Source organism: Barbatula barbatula (assembly GCF_947034865.1).
Source record: "Barbatula barbatula genome assembly, chromosome: 12".
In the NCBI taxonomy this organism is placed as follows: Eukaryota; Metazoa; Chordata; class Actinopteri; order Cypriniformes; family Nemacheilidae; genus Barbatula; species Barbatula barbatula.
Window position 1 is genome coordinate 649,646 of NC_136775.1, and position 18,174 is coordinate 667,819.

General features: G+C 38.9%; 1 protein-coding gene across 1 annotated transcript in view; it reads left to right on the forward strand.

Annotated features, from left to right (window-relative positions):
• The first annotated feature begins 1,565 nt into the window (after positions 1-1,565).
• znrf2b (zinc and ring finger 2b) overlaps positions 1,566-18,174 on the forward strand; it is a 30,821-nt gene continuing 14,212 nt past the window's right edge. Inside the window, exon 1 of the mRNA XM_079469231.1 lies at positions 1,566-2,321. Coding sequence (XP_079325357.1) covers positions 1,949-2,321 — 373 coding nt within the window. The 5' untranslated portion in view covers positions 1,566-1,948. The remainder of the gene's footprint in view (positions 2,322-18,174) is intronic.

Below are 18,174 nucleotides of genomic sequence, written 5' to 3' on the forward strand. Positions count from 1 at the left end.
AATTATAATGATTTTATCATATTGCTATTGTTGACATTTTATATGATGAATCAAATCAATCGAATACAGAGAAACGCACGCATGTATAAAACTCATGGCATCCCAGGTGAGAAACATATACAGTAAATATATAATACATGTTTCATAAGGCATGTTTTTTCCTTTTTGACAACAGTGAATTTGCACAAAATATTATCCGAAACCGGGCATTTCAAATGTGTGCAAATGTTTTTGTAAATGTGAAATTCATGTTGTCATTTTAGTTTTTCGATAGTGATAAGTAACAACAATACCATTACAAGGACTATGAATAGTGAGTGTATCATAAAAATAATATGATAATTATATATAAATAATCTATATGATGTGATACATACATCACAAATATGACTGTAATCATATATTAAACCTCATGTTCTCTCTGCTCATTTTCATCCTGTTTGAACTGTGCTGTGCTGTGCTTGTGTCACATGTTGTGTATTACAGAAGAGAAGAGAAATTCCTACGTCATGACGGTAACGTAAACAATGATGTAATTTCTTATTTAGCATTAGGTGTAGTTCAACTGTTGGTCGGCAGATGGTAATGTTCTTTCATCTTTGATGTGATGAGGTTTGTGATGCGCTGTACTTTAAATGTATTTTCTCATATCTAATCATTACTCGTTACTCTGGCATCATCTTGCTCATCTCAGTACAGTCTGATACTTGTCATAAATATATTTTTGTTTTAGTCTGTTATTGCCTTTTAAGTCTACGCAGATAATTCCCTTTAACAGCAGAACAGTTGTTTGCTTGTGGTAGTTACTATGTGAAATGTATATATAATAACTCACAACTGCTTCATAATGTTAGTTGATTGTGTGTTTGTGTTATGGTTATTTTTCAAATGAATCATAATCTGACTTGAAGTTTTTGTAGTCAATCTAATAGGTTTGAGGAACTAACTGAGATGAAATGAAATGAAAGTGCATGATGAGCTATATCTCTGATTTACTTTCATTCTGCTCAAAAAGCACATAATGAACTTACAACCAATATAGTGTGACAACATAACCACTACATGTTAAATAAACAGTAGATTTTATTTTGTGGAATAATGGTTGCAACAGTACCATAAAATATATTTTCATTCAATTCAATTCCATTTGTTTGTTAAATTTTTTTCATTGATGCTTAGAAAAGGAACATAAAAAAGGAGAAAGTAGCCTGTACATCACATAATATCAACCAAAACAATGATAAACAATAAACAACAATTCAAATTCCATTTATTCCCATAGCACTTTCCACAACTGTGCGTTATTGCAGGGGGAGTTATAAAATATATGAAGTTTGTTTACTAAATGAGTTGGAAATCAATTATTAATATAAAAATATAGAAATACAGAATTGAACCAATAGAATTAATAGCGCAAGGAATGCGCTATTTATTTGAATGCACATTTTGGGAAATAAATTCTTCATATTTTTGTACATTATATTAACACAAAGTGAACGACATTGAGCCACAGAGGATGAGAACAGCGCTCAGCAGTGTATACTAGCTAGGGTTTAGTCTCCGGCTGCATGACGTCAGTATAGAAGCCCCGCCTCCCGCGCGGTCACGTAAACGCTCGAGTGAAACTGTCCGCCGCGCTTCTTCACTTCCCTAAACATCGACAGCTTTGCCCGCGGCTGCTCTGCGTCGGAGGAAACGCTTCGCGTCGCGTCGGCTCGAGAGGACATGGCCCAAAGGTCGCGCGTCAGAAAACAACAGCGCATGAGGCAAAAACAAGCGGTGAAGTCGCGCGCGAACGCGCTGACAGCTCTTTAAAGCCTTCGCAAAAGTTTCGCTGACGCGCTCGTGACGTCGCAGCGCGTCAAAGCGACGCTCCCTGTCCGCGTGTCTGTTAGTTTGTTTGTTTGTTTGTTTGTTTGTCAGTCAGTCAGTTCGCGGTCGTTGTGGCATGGGCGCGAGACAGAGCAGCCCCGCTGCCAACGGGCGGACGCGCGCGTACTCGGGCTCGGATCTGCCGTCGGGTGACGGTAGAGCGGCGGCGGTGATGAGGTATTACCACCACGGGGCCGCAGGTGCGACATCGGCTTCGTCATCGTCCGCGGTGGCACAGTTTATCGGCCATAGGTCTCGATCTGAGGGGGGCGTCGGTACCGGCGGACCGGCCGTTAGACCGCAGTCGAGCATCAATATACCGAACTCTGGAGCGTACAGTTCACAGGAGTCCGGTAACAGCACGCCGGAGGAGAGAGAGAGGACAACCGGGACTCCAAGACTGTTGATCGGATCTTTACCTGCTCACCTGTCGCCGCATCTCTTCGGAGGTGAGACGCTGCTGTCATTTAATAACACGTCTACTTCATGTGATCTGTCATAATGTCTCGTGTCCACATGGAATCCACATGTAAAGCCAGTTCGTCACGTTGTCATGTCATGTAAAGCCCATGTCGACATTGAACTGCACTACAGCAAATATGTTTCTTTGTTCTGCTCCACGTGTTTTGTTGGATATAAAATGTTTTTTTGAGTCTCTAGAACTAGAGACTCATGTAGTCTTGACTTGGTTAAACTCTGATAGGAAGTCCAGTCTTAGAGGCTTGAGTCCAGTCTAAGAGGCTTGAGTCCAGTCTAAGAGGCTTGAGTCCAGTCTTAGAGGCTTGAGTCCAGTCTAAGAGGCTTGAGTCCAGTCTAAGAGGCTTGAGTCCAGTCTAAGAGGCTTGAGTCCAGTCTAAGAGGCTTGAGTCCAGTCTAAGAGGCTTGAGTCCAGTCTAAGAGGCTTGAGTCCAGTCTAAGAGGCTTGAGTCCAGTCTAAGAGGCTTGAGTCCAGTCTAAGAGGCTTGAGTCCAGTCTAAGAGGCTTGAGTCCAGTCTAAGAGGCTTGAGTCCAGTCTAAGAGGCTTGAGTCCAGTCTAAGAGGCTTGAGTCCAGTCTAAGAGGCTTGAGTCCAGTCTAAGAGGCTTGAGTCCAGTCTAAGAGGCTTGAGTCCAGTCTAAGAGGCTTGAGTCCAGTCTTAGAGGCTTGAGTCCAGTCTTAGAGGCTTGAGTCCAGTCTTAGAGGCTTGAGTCCAGTCTTAGAGGCTTGAGTCCAGTCTAAGAGGCTTGAGTCCAGTCTAAGAGGCTTGAGTCCAGTCTAAGAGGCTTGAGTCCAGTCTTAGAGGCTTGAGTCCAGTCTTAGAGGCTTGAGTCCAGTCTTAGAGGCTTGAGTCCAGTCTTAGAGGCTTGAGTCCAGTCTTAGAGGCTTGAGTCCAGTCTTAGAGGCTTGAGTCCAGTCTTAGAGGCTTGAGTCCAGTCTTAGAGGCTTGAGTCCAGTCTTAGAGGCTTGAGTCCAGTCTTAGAGGCTTGAGTCCAGTCTTAGAGGCTTGAGTCCAGTCTTAGAGGCTTGAGTCCAGTCTTAGAGGCTTGAGTCCAGTCTTAGAGGCTTGAGTCCAGTCTTAGATCTTGATCTTCACTGTGGCGGTAGTTTCTCAGGATTCATCATGTTAAAGGGCTGTTGTTCTGTAGTTGACTTGACACACATGTTTTACATGCAGTTTTCAATAATAATTGACAGAACACACGCAGTATTGTTTCAAATGACTGTTAAACCTAAAATGGTCACAGTTGCATCTAATCGTATACAGTATTATCTCATATACATTCATTATGTTCACCTAAAATATGACATTAAACTCAGATGCATGTTCAATGTGATGTTAAGGGTCACACTAACTTTAATGATAATTATTAATAGATCAAGTCAAGTCAGCTTTATTTATAGAGCGCTTTTTACAATTTTCATTGTTACAAAGCAGCTGTACAAGAAAATCAAACCTTACGGTTTCAACCTACGGCCTTGCGGTTACCGGCCCAGACCACCACCTGTTACAGGTGAAGAAAATATTGTTTTGATGTAGGGATGCTCCGATCCACCTTTTTTGCTTCCGATACCGATTCCGATACCTGAGATTCAGTATCGGCCGATACCGAGTACCGATCCGATACTAAGGTAAAAATTTTAAAGTGCACAATTACTTAATAAACTATGTGCATTGCTGTGCAAGACATCAGGCTCGACTTAACATAAATTTCCTGACCCCGTAAAACAAAATAACAAACTAATGATTCACAAATTTAGTAAATAGTTTATTAAACCAGCACCGGTGCAAAACAAATGAAAAATAAAACAAAAGTGTTCACTATCTTTGGACAAAAGACATTCAAAATTAAAGTGCAAATTAAGCAGCTGAATATAACAACAGCTTCACTAGCTTGATAAACGGGTATAAATAAATGGAAACAAAATCTCTTAATAATTTTTAAGAAAGTGCAAAAATAATTAAAAAATCAATTCGCAAAAAAAAGCTGCTGAAATTGAGCAAAAAAGTAATAGCTTTACTGCTTTAGATATTCAAAATAACATGAATCAGATCTTTTTAATGCTTTAGTCACTAAAGCAAAGTCCACTTAACTAAAGTTTAGTGAAAATAAAATTTAACATCCAACACAGAAACAGATAAATAAAACGCTAGCTTCCCTAGCTGAGTAAAACTGCACATGTTTGTTGCATTTAACGTGGCATTTTGTGGCACAAAATTCTCATCCAACCAGTGTGCGGTTAAACTTAAAAGCGACACGGGGGACACGTCGCAGCTCCAGATATCTGTTGTAAAACTCACCGCATTGACATCTTTAATTTTTTCGGATATGTGTTTGCTTTTTGACTTTTCGGTACAGTTCACGGTAGAGATAAATATCAGATGAATATTTACGCTTCGGCGTGTCGTACTGCGGCTCCAGGTGGTTTATAAGGAGTCTGAAGCCATTATTCGCAACGACGGACAGCGGTTGCCCATCCATAACAATGAAAGCGGTGGAACTTATTGGCGTAGCTGTTGTAAAATAACTCCAAATGACAGATATTTTGGCTCGCTCCATGCTGTTCGCTGCTATATGTTCACTTGTTCACGTGCACTTAGTACAGAGCACGTTGCTAGCGTATGATGTCGCACGTTGCTAGCGTATGATGTCACACGTTGCTAGCGTATGATGTCGCACGTTGCGCAATGCGCAGCCGCCCACGAGAGAGTTTAAGCGCCGGTGTCTCCATGAACTTTTACATCGTCTAGCACAAATTTTATGTCAGATCGGGTATCGGTGACAAATTGCACCGATACCCGATCTAGAATTTTATTACGTATCGACGCCGATACCCGATACGAATATCGGATCGGAGCATCCCTATTTTGATGTGTCATTGGTTAAACTTTAAAGGACAGTTCACCTATAAATGAAAATTGTCGTCCTTTGCTCACCCGCAGATTGTTGCAAACCTGTATAAATGTCTAGAATGTCTGTAACTTAGTCTTACAAATGTCTTCCTTTGTGTTTAGCCGAACAAATAAATGTAGACATGTACGGAACAACCCGAGGATGAGTAAATGATGACAGAAGTTGTACTTTAAAGGGTTGATATTATTGGAGGATGTGATCTTAAACCCTACAAACGTATCAAATGTAGGGCAGTTTTGCTGCAGACGCATGACACGTCAGAGGAAGCTTGTGGTTGAGAAGATCTGATCTGATGTACAGAACCGTGTGTAGGTCGGCTGTCATGTGGCTCTTGTGTCCGTTGTGTTTCTGGGAAATCGCTGATGTTTCATAAAGGGGTCGTTTTGACCAGTGAAAGGAATGAAACCTTAGAAACCTGTCTAGAACACGGGTCACGCGTCATATAAACTTAAAATGAAAGAGTTTAGTTTTATTTTAAGGGAATAAAGCCTGGAGTAAATAGGGCTGTTAACATGTATTTAGAGGGCTGCGCGTTAACTTTCTTTGCACATAGCATTGATGCTACACAGGTTTAAGGTTTTGCACAAGCATACGTCTGTTATCATCACATAAATAGACAGGTAACTGAAAAGGGACATTAACGTTATACAAATTGATAAATTAAGACCATATGATTTTTAGTTTTTACCAAATTTGAGTTTTGTATTTTCAATGCTCTACTTCAGCTTTCCTGTATCTCAGTGGTAAGAGCGTTGTGTTAACAGCACAAGGTTGTGTGTTGGATCTCAGGGGATTGCAGATATCTATGTATAAATGTATAGAATAATGCAATGTAAGTCACTTTGGATAAAAGCGTCTGCTAAATGCATAAATGTAAATGTACTATACATTTGTCCATAAAAATACTATATACTATAATACTATAGTAAAGTAAAGTAGTCTTCAGTAAAGTTGAACCTTACTATAGTAAATATTAAGCAAACTTTTATTTTGGTGAGTCGTCGCGAAGACGCTTGAGCTTGTTTGACAGTAGCTTCACTCAAACAGTGAAACGCTCGTAAAAAAAAACTTAAACCAACTCTGTGGATGAAGTTCATGTGTTCATGCCCTCGTATAGTTACATACTGAAAAATCCACGAGTGACACGCATGTTGAAGTGTGCAATAGTGCGATTTTATCGATTTACTCAAATGTGCAGATTACAGTGATTTGTTTGAATAAAAATCGGGTTTAACATCCGCCGACTATCCTCTCTGGGCTCCTGTAGTTCAGAATGAGCTCAGCCCTTCCTCCACGCGTTTGCCATAGACATACACAAACAACATGGCAGCCAGCCAGGGGAAGAACAAGTTTCCAATCAGGGCTTGGATTGCGCATGTCTAGCTTCAATAATGCGAGAAATCCCCTCACAACATGTACTTGCTTCATTCAATCCTCATACTTTAATATATTTTAGCTGATAAATCATAAATGATTTCCTCTGGTTAAACAGTTCAAATCCAGTACAGTTGTGTCTTTCTTTCAGTCGTGATGCTTCACTTACTGATATTATCAACACATTGTTGATGTAGAGACAGTATTTATGAATGTGTACATTATAGGAACAAAAGCATATTGTGTGAATCTGAATGCTTTCTGTCTTGAGATCTGTTAGACTCGTGGCTGTTAAGAACACTTAAGAACACCGCTCTGGAAGAACATCTATCATTTGATTGGTGAATAAACATTATACCAGAAAAGATTGAAGGAACTGCTGTAAAGTAGGTTTGGCACATGATGTTCAGGGGTTAAAGAGAACTAACGGTTTCCTTGTTTTCTCTAGTCAATGTTTTCACATATAAGCAGTTTTCCACTTTTTGCCTTTTGTTTCAGTCTCAGAAAATTGTATATTAATATTTAGAGACCGGCCAATATATCGGTATCGGCCAAAATGTACATATGGGTGCATCCCTAATAATAATGTAGTGTACGTTACATCATGTTTTTTTATATTAGGTGATTTGAAAAATCTAAAATGACAAAACATTAAAAAACAGTCTGTGTAAGTGAATTATAAGTGAATCTTTTATTGTGGTAAAAAATGTGCTTGAAATTGTCATGAAAGTAAAAGCCACAATGCTCCTGAAATAGACTTTATTAACATGATGTAAGATTGTTATGTATAAGAGTGAGTCAGGCATGTTTGTCACGTGTCGGTGTGTGTTTAGTGGAATATCTCATCATTGTTTCTTGCATGCAAACGTCGGCTTATTCAAATCCAGAAGAAGGGCAGGTGATCAGGGTCACTGGGGTGGAAATTCCCCAGCTGTTGGGAAAGGCCTGGATTGAACTTTAATGGCGTAACAGGCTGAGAAGAATTCTCGTTGGTAATTGAAGTTAATCTTTAAACGTTACTGAAGTTAAGTTTGTCTTTGTTACACACTATGGATAAATGCAAGAGAGCTAAAACTCTCCAAATGTTATCTTTTAACATCTTTTATACAGGCGACTTTATATATAAGCCATGATGAGCATTTAGCTGAACACATTAACTTTAGTTTTGAAATGTAATATTTACACAATAATGTGCATTTGTCTCAGTGACGTACAGTCAGTCCCGTCGAGGTGTTTCTTGGTCATCACTGACACTTTCTGATGGTGTAATGTTTGCACAGCTGGTAAATCAGAATATTGAGGCAAAGGATGTAAAAGGTGAAGTGACTGGTCAGGCCAGTAGCGTGAGTTTGTTTGACCAATGGCAGATAGGGGAGTGGCATTATTTATCGTTTTGCGAGTCTTTTTGTTTCTGAGCAATTATCATAAGACCAAAAATATTGTTTTATTTGAGTTCAGTTAAAGTTTTTCTCCCATATCCAAAAACACCTGTAGGAAAGCTCAAGTAACAGGTACACCTGCCCAATGACTTCAGACGTGACCTCTGCTGGAAACAGTACACACACACGCTCTCTTGACACATGACGCGTGTAAACATACAACACACACTTCTCTTTCTCTCCTGTATTAATACAGCATGAGTTTAAAGAAAATAACTGAATGATTTCTCTTGTGTTAAAGAGTAACTAATTACTAGTTACAAATTACATATTCAATAGTGTAATTAGATTACTGTACAAATGACTCTCTCCAAAAACGATCTAATTACTAATTACTTTCTATATCCTACATCAACCTCGATAAGTGAAGTGATTCAAGGATAGACAAGAAACGGCTCTTTAAATTCATTCAAATAAATCATGTAAAACTACATAAAAAGTCCTAGTATTAACTGACCAAAGTATTACAGGAATTATACATTGAAGTACGTATTTTACAGTTAGACTTTGAATTTTGATGCCTATTCCACACAAGCATATATTCCACACAGTGTTTAGTATAATACATCATAAGTAACTTATTAAATGACAAAAAAAAGACTAATCCCTTACTTTACTTCTTCAAGTAATTTCTTAGTAACTAGTTACACCCAACACTGAACACATACTGTATGTGTATGTGTATTGTTGTTGATATACATTTTTGTAATCTAGATAGTAATGTTTTCAGGTAAATTCAAGTCCTTCTTAACTGTGTGGTGACCGTACAGGAGTAAAGAAAAATGTATTGAGTGGAAATATTTGGGAACTGACCAACAGCGGGGAAACTTACACTTGGACTTTGGCTGAGAACAGATCAGTGGTTGTGGGCCGGCTTCCGTGTTTCTGCAGCGTGACGGAGGGTCAAACTCCACATCTTAATGAATAAACTACCTCTGCATTACTCCACTGTCGGAACTGAGAGATTTCCATCTCAAACAATCTCTACATCCCGCGATGCATTCAATCGCTCAGTTTCTTTAGAAAATAAATTGAATGTAAAATTCAACCGAGGTTGTCGTGTTGCAGATGCTTGCATGTATGCGCTTGAGGATGCTTTTCTATGATTGATTTTCTGTTAGTCTGATACCTGATCTGAAAAGAGGTGTGTTTTGTTGATGATAGATCAGGTTTGTCCTGTGCTAAAAGCTAATTATAGCTCCATGCCTTCCCCTCCGTCTGACACTGTGATGTTTGTGAGTCAGCAGGCCACCTCTCATTTCTCCTACGGTAGATTCTCAAGGCTGAGATGTTTTATGAAGCGTGTATGCGCAAACGATGCCCGTCCATCTGGGAATGGATAGTCAATGTCCCACCCGCTGCTGACGGGCTGCTGCGCGTTTGACGTGAGAATCAATCCTCCCTGACTTTTATTACGGCACGGGGGTCTCTAACGGACAGCTTTAAATCAGTTCCACAGGGATTCAGCCACGAACCCTCACATAATGACCTCCAGGTCAGAGGTCACTGTGCAGTGCCTGACACACAAAAATAAGAACAACGAAATATACAGTTCAGTTTTGATTAAATGCTTTTCTATTCACAGTTTTTAGTGACACTATAATATCAATCTTGAACTTTTACTGTTTTTCCTCTTTCATCAAACATCTACTTGGTAGGCCGGTAAGATATATAAAAACGGATTATATGCTACTAAATACTGTATAATAATGTGACGTCTTTGGAACAAATAAGGCGGAGGTCAACTGCAAGAGTGGTGCAGCACTGTGTCCCAAATTACATACTACACACTATACACTTAAACTATGCATTCAACCATATAGTGTATGAAATTCAGAAGTGGAGTATCGTCCCAGATGGAATATTAAACCGCTTTATACTAACCGGATGTATATCGTTTCCCTGACTGATAGCCCCGCCTCCCTTCCGCTAGGTAAGAGAGAATACATTTCGTTGCACTGTACTTGTATGTGTGTAATGACAATAAATTGAATCAAATCAAATCAAAATGTGACCGTTGAGTGTGTGAAGTGTCCACAGCTCCACGCTTCATATTTTCGGTTGAAAAAGTGCATCATCCGGTGACTTAAAGGGTCCTTCTTTTTTAAGAATTTTCGATGGGAATGCACTACTCACACTATTTATACTACAGCATGGCGTAGAAGGGACATGAGTTATTTTCTCTCCAGATGTTGTTTTTATGTTATTAAGTTCAACATTTTTAAATGTTTTGATATCATTTGAAAATGTCAAGCACTATTGCATAATATAGCATTATTTAGCATGTTTCTGCATATCACATTTTATTTAAATACTGTTTGATTAGACCGACGGCTCTTGGTTTAAGAGTGGTCTTTATTTCTTTCTTTGGCTAAACAAACACATTAATGTCAGGATTACCACTGTTGAATGTGTATCTGAATGTTGAAAGGGTCTTGTTTGAACATGTGCTCATAGATTCGTAGTCTCCTGCTGCGGCACGACTGACTCCGCGTTCCTTCTGAAGGTATTTGCACAGGTGAAAATGTGGAAAGTTTTTGAGTCTTCACATGCTTCACAGATGACAGGTGCAGGTGTTAAATGTTCAATGAGTTATTACAGACAGACTCTCATATGTTGGAGAACTAGCTTAATATTTCTCATGAGTGTTTGAAGAGAAACGGCTCTGTGCCTCAGGGTCAAATTGATAAAAAACGAGTTTTGCCGTAGTATTTCTGTAGTACACTTCCCCAGCACTCCAACTTGTTTCGGAAAGTTTTTTATAAGTCTTGATCCCTTTTCCTTTTATTGAATTTATTGACTTGCGATAGTGAGAGAAGTTGAGGTGTGTTTGTTCGTTCACTGCATTTCAGTGATGGATGTTATATAAACGGTGGATATAACGCTGGATTTGGAGATGGTTGAAAGTGGTAGATGGAGCGGTCCCAGCGCTAAAGAATGCCGGACAGGAACCGCACATGGTAAATCAAGGGATTCATGCGATGATGTGTTGTGTGCTCGTGCTGTAGTTCCGTCCCACTGCCCGCCTCCAGCAGCACGTCTTTTTCCAGAAATAATCGTACAGCTGTGTCTCTCTTTTTTACATTTGATCAAACTAAATACTCTTCCGAGATATGCAATACTACGGTATAGGCACTCAGGATTAATATGAGATTGGCAGAAACTGTGTGTGTTACCCGATCTTTATCACAATCTGACACTTCTCCAAAAGTGAATTAAATGTGACGTTCACTCAATAATGTGAAGATTATTAAAACACTTAATTCTTCTCTGAGTCATTGTGTGTGTGTGTGTGTGTGTGGCATTGTTTTTATATCCCGGTTTAACCTGAATTCACACAAACTCATGGAGTCCCTCGTGTCACCTTGCGTGAGTGTGTGTGTGAGATCTTTTCTTATCAATGTTATATTTGCATGTCTATTATTGACTCGTATAGGGAACTGGACGTAATTTGCAGAAATGAAAATGTATTTTTAAATAGATTTGTCACCGGGAAGAGATCTTCTCTTCTGCTCGTGATCTGTTGCAACACTTTTATTTTAATTTTAAACTTTCTTCCTTATCTATAATACACGACATTAATACATTATGTATCTATCATGTATGTTTTTGCACAAATAAGGCGTGTTTCACACTGGTTTACACACCTCACATACCAGCAGACAGGTTTGGTGTGTTCCAGTGTTTACATGTCACATTAGCCGTTGAAGGGCACTTGTTGTGTGCTGAAATCCAATAGGCAGAGAGATTATAGTGCACAATCCAGATTAAACTCTTTTTCTCTCTCTTTCATTGGCACACATGATCTCTCTAACATCTCTCATTCAGAGTCACTTTGAGCTCGACAGGACCTCTGTCATGATGTTTCATTCCTCCCTCCATCAGTGTTCTGAGCTAACAAAACATCTACAATTCAATTTGGTTGTTTTGCGGAAAGTCTTATCTAGGTTTAGGTGATATTTGTCCTAATTTAGCTTCTGAAATGCTAAGATTTGTTTACAACAGCGGGAGTGCCATTATACATGACGGCATCATGTCACTGTTCTAGAATCTGTGAGTATGGGTTCTAGCGATCAGCTCTTACTGTATTCTCTTATACTCGTCCCTCATTATGTTCTGTCCTCAGCATTAAAGTGGAAAGTGCAGGTGGAGCCTGTGGTATTATTGTCACCTGTTTTGTGCACTCGTCATTGTGTCTGTGATTTAATTTTAGCCGGGTTACGTCAGAGATACACACGCACAAACCACACAAACATCTCATGCCTTCTATCACCATCTGCTTCCAAACACACAGATCTCATCCAGAGAAGACGTGCTGATGACATCGTTAATAAAGATACCTACTGCCTTTACTCTCATGAGATCCAGATTATCACACATTACCATTCGCGCACAGTCTTGATGTGAATCACCAGGAATTTAAAGGAACCGTTCGACACAAAAATCTCTCATCCTCTACTCGGCACTCGCCGGGTTTCCATCCGAAGTTGCGAATTTAGCTTATGCGCAAAATTGCAATATTGCATAAAACATTTGCAAATAAGCACCGTTTCCATCCAACTAGTCAACTGTCACCTCCTAATAATCTGCCTCTAAATATCATTAAGAAAAGAAAGAGAAGAATATAATCATTTTCATATGTAATAATACTTGCGCGAGCAGATGATTACAAACAATAAATGTGGTTGTTCACGGTAAATGCAGTCGAGACGGTTCTAAGAGGAAATAACAGAAATACTTTGCTCAGGCATTTAAGAATAACCATAACGTGTAACGAGATGCAGCGTGCGTGTCCTCCTCTTCCGTGTTCACATGCACTCTCTAATAATAGTATTTTGCCCACATGAAAAATACTTCAGTATACTAGAACATTTACTCATTAACTATAGTAAGACACCTAGATACTACAGTGTTTTTTAACTGTACAAAGAAACATGGCGTAATGCACAACAATGTTAATATAATCCAGCATCTCTCCAGGGCATTTTCTGTTTTTCTTTTGGTTTTTTATACTTAAATTGAAGATTTTGTATTTAACTAGTACATATAAAAATCTATATAATTTACTGTAGTTTATTCATATGGGTGTGTCATAGTTAATTTAAGTTAACCAGACTTTTATTTTGAAGAATTCAATTTTATATATATAGCGCTTTTCACAATTTGCATTGTTCCAAAGCAGCTTTACAGGGGAAAAAACCCCCAGAAAAACACAAAAAAGGTAAAACACAGAACATGAATAGTTTAACTTGTTATAAAAAAGACCTATTAAATAATATCTAATCTCAGCATCTCCTGGTGGTTCATTGTATATTTTGCATTAAGTGAATGCTTGGCTGAAAAGATGTGTCTTTAATCTAGATTTAAATTGGGTGAGTTATCACAAAGATCTTTTTAGTGCATGTTTTACAGTAGCTTTACTCAAATGCAGCGGTGAAATGCTCATGAAATAAACTCTTAGAGTAAACAGAAGTGTCATGCGTGCAGTACAGGAAACAGACAGATTACATATTTAAACCACATCTGAATCACCACTGATGTTATTTTAAGAATATATAGATTTTATTAGCCGTTCAGTGCTTTTTTCTAATCAAGAAGTTCTAAATGTGCAAGATTCCGCGCCATTCTGCGTTATACATCAAATTAAATTTTAATGCCTAGATTTTGCGATTCTGCTTGCTTTTTCTGCATCACGTAAATCATATGGCCCTAATATTAGGACGTGTCATGGCGAGCGATGCTTTCTACTAAAGTCGTACTATGATTTGTCGATTTTATGACTTCAGACTTGTCTGTTTGCTTCTGTGGAGTGTGACGGACATCTACCCCATGAAGTTCTGTGGTTTATTTTTACATTTTATTTAGAAATGAGACGTTTAGTTCTCATGAGACACACGACACACTTACTTGAGTCACGTGATGTTTTTGTGATTGCTGTAGAAGCGGTATCAGTGTTATAACTCAGTGTTCTCTACTCATCCGCAGAAGAATAAGAGCGTTGCCGTGGGAAAGCCTGTTGCATGTTGGCCGGCTCGAGGGTGTCACTGAGTTTGGCAGCGCATGCAGACAGTAAAGTGTCCGTCTGTGATATGATCCGACAATACCGTCTCTGTTCTCCAAGTACAACGCAGTCATAGAATCAATTGTTCAAATTCTTTCAAACAAATATTTAAATGGATATTTCACCACCAATTAAAAATTTCCCCATGTTTTACTCACCCTCAAGTAAGGGTGCTCCGATTGATCGGAGTCTCTATAAAGGCCGATCCAGAAAAGCCGATTCAGAAAAGTCGATCAGATGTTGCAAAACTTGCGATAGACTTTTTTTAGGCACTGCAAAAAATGGCTTCACCAGTCTGGCTATTCTACAAGCGCGAGACAGTTCAGCAACTCACGCGCCACTCACTCAGCTGTCGGTAATGGAGACGTATCAAAGACAGCTCGGCATCATTGCAGTTGAATCTGTACCTGTCAGAGGCAGCTATCCCACAAAGCAGACAGACACTTGTTTATTGGCAGAACAACAAAAGCTGCTTTCCGGCTCTCGCACAAGCAGCACGAAAAATGCAGAGAGGCTTTTATAATAGCTTAAGAAGTAAGCTTTAGGAGATCTTATAATCTCTATCTCCCCTTTCTCTCCCTCTCTCTACCTCTAAAAATGGCCACAAAAAAGCAAAGTGGTTGGTAGGTAGGTAGATGGATGGATGGATGGATGTTCCCAATAACCAAGAACAGGCTGCTTAGTTAATATGCTGAACATGTTGCTTGCAAATAAATACACAGTTGTCAATTCCCGATAAATTGTCTTCTCTTAATTGTGAAAGTGAAAGTGACCTATTTGTCAGTTATGGTGAACCATACCTGAAATGTGACCTCTGCATTTAACCCATCCAGTGAGTAGTGAACACACACACAGCAAGTGGTGAACACACGTACACCCGGAGCAGTGGGCAGCTATCACTGCAGCGCCCGGGGAGCAAGTAGGGGTAAAGTGCCTTGCTCAAGGGCACCTCAGTCGTTTCCTGCTGGCCCTGAGGATCCAACTGGCAACTTCCTGGTCACGAGTCCAACTCTCTAACCATTAGGCCACGACTGCCCACAAATGGATGGATTGTAATACTCAATGTACATTGTTGTTAAATATAGTTAAATAAATGATGCTCCATGATAAATAGAAGGCTTCAAATAGACCCTGTGATCGGCGATCTGTATCGGGTGATACAGCTTTTAGTAATCGGGGATCGTTGATCAGTCCCAAAAAACCTTATTCCCTCAAGGTATCCTTACTGTATATGTTTTTCTTCTAGAACAATAATCCAGTCATTCTATATAATACGTTGCCGGAAGAACAAGCCTCTGGTTCACTTGCATTTGTGATCATTTTTGTAGACTTTACAGGCTTATGCATTTACAACGTTTTACAACTAGGGTGGATGTTACAACAGGGAGCATATTGTTCATTCATTGCTTCATTAACATAATTCACCATTGTAATGTGATATTTACTGATCTTTTTTGGAAATATCGATAGGATCTGAATGAAATCTATATTCATTGACTCGAATCAAATCGAGTGCTTTTGAATCGAATCGAATCGGAACATCTGAATCAATACCCAGCCCTATTAACCCGAAGGCTGTTGTTTCTCCAGTTTAAACTAACTTTGACATGACCTGCACGACCAGTGATGGGTGTTTCTGACAATATAAAGCCTGATCTGAGAGTCAGATGGAGAGTGTTGTGGTTTAATACACCCTGTACATAGTGAAAGAGAAGATTATTGCTGTTTATCTTGGCACAAAATCAAGAACGAGGAGTAACATCTGAAACCAGAGCAAATGCACTGTGAAATCTGACTGTGGTTATGTTTATAATGTCATTTTGGTCTTCTCTTGCGTGTCAGGGATGTTTAGTGTAGGTCATGTGAACAGCTGTGACTCTCCAATCCTCCTGTTTATAGAACAAGATTACAGCACTCGTATGAATGCGTCTGCATGAACAAATAACCAAAGTCAAGCCCATAAATAACACCTGTAACCATAGTGACCATGACTACGTCTGTCTGAGTAACATTGACATCATTTTATTTAATAACATCCAGTTTAAAAGTACTTTGATTGTGTGTGTGTGTTCTCTTTCTGCTAACTTAACACAACATGTTGTCTGTGACAATATCTCCTCATTATTTCTATAGTGGTTTCATCTTTTCTCATGCTAGAAATCTGGATTATGAAACAAGTGTTGTATCAGTTAGGACTGAGTGATTTATTGAATATATTTTTTGCACTAAATCTTACTTCTGCCTTTTTCTCTGCAGATGTTTGTCTTACATGAGAATGTTCTTGTAAACATGAGTGAACGGTATTTGTCAAGTCAGATTTATTTATATAGCGCTTTATATGAAACGAGTTGTTTCCAGGCAGCTTTACAGTAATGTTCATGAATTATTGAGAGTGGCTGAAGGAAATTACATCATTTAAACAATTTTTTTAAAACAACTGATTTTGTGATTGTTCTAATAGATTTAATTAGAAGTAACAAAATCTACTCAAATAACACAATGTGTTAACACAAAGAAAGTGACAGTGTAGCTTTAGATTTTGGGTTCAGCTGTAGATTTTGTAGTGGGGTGAATTCTGGTATATTTAGTCGGTCATCTCATTAGCCGGGTTTCTATTCAAAGTTGCGAATTTAACTTATGCGTAAAACATTTGCGAATAAGCACCGTTTCCATCCAACTAGTCAGTTGTCACTTCTTAATAAATTGCCACTAAATATTAGTAAGAAAAGTTAGAGAAGCCACTTCATTTAATCATTTTCATTTTTAATAATACTTGCGCAAGCAGACGATTAAGAAACGCAATTAATGCTGCGCTTTTATGGATGCCTGCTGTTTGGGAAACACAGTCGTGACGGTTCTAAGAGGCAATTACAGAAGTACTTAACGACTTTTCTTAGGCAAGATATGAATGACCATAACAACATTTCTGATGCTGTGTAACAACGTCAGTGCTCTGGTTAGTCAGGTTAATTATGTCGTCTCAAAGTGCAGTTATGTGACTTTATTCTGCAAATGCGTATCCATCTCCCATTGTTCACATTCACACTTTTTCACAAAAATTAAAAACCACCTCAAGCGAGCGTAAACACGTTTTTGCGAATTAAGGGTTTTTAAAGGTTTCACTTACTACAAAATGCAAATAAAACCAGAGTGATGGAAACCCACTTATCGTCAAAGTGTAAATAAAGAAGTGTACATTGGTGAAAAGGATGTGTTATTTATCAACACATTGTTTGTGTTGTGCTATTTAACACACTGTGTGATATTTTAACACATTTTGTGTTGATTTTGTGTCAAATTAAAAAACAAGTTGTTGATGTTTTGTCAACTGTTTTCAGAGTGTAGTATAAATGTTGATCACTTGATGCTGTGGTTGTCACAGGTTTTCAAAATGCATTTGACAATAATGTCTGTCTTCAGCTCGAATCTGTTCAAATGTGGATTCATTTCAATTCCGGTTTTGTTCTCATCCAACAGTGTTAGTAGAGTCAGATCAATATTATTACTGAAAATGAAACATCTTTTGAGCACCTTAAGACAGCGATTGATGTACGATGAGAGAAATCTTCTCTTAAGAGCTCAAAGAGTCTGAATTAAGTTGATTTTGTGCTGAATGTGGATCCTTAAGCGCAGTGACTTTATGTCCCAGAGAAGATACTTTTTCCAGCCTGTCAATAAACCTGAGACAAGAACTACTGATGGAGTATTACATTTAGTAAGAAGCTAAAAGTTCTGAGGGTTCTGCCGTCTGAATAGCGAATCCACCAAGGCGCGAGCGCAACTGGCTCTGAAAGGGAATGGAGATAACACTCTGATTGGTTTACTGCCCAAAACACACCCATCACTCATAAAGGGAATAGGGATAAACATTTTAGACCATGCACCTGTCATTCAGAACAAATCATTCTGGGATTTACTCTGAATGATGAGCTTCAATCCAGACGACTGCAGGATTTTAAGTACCGTACCACAGATTTATGACCCGTGCCAAAACATCCTCTGCTGTGATTTCAAATTCAGAATGACAGAAAGAGAAA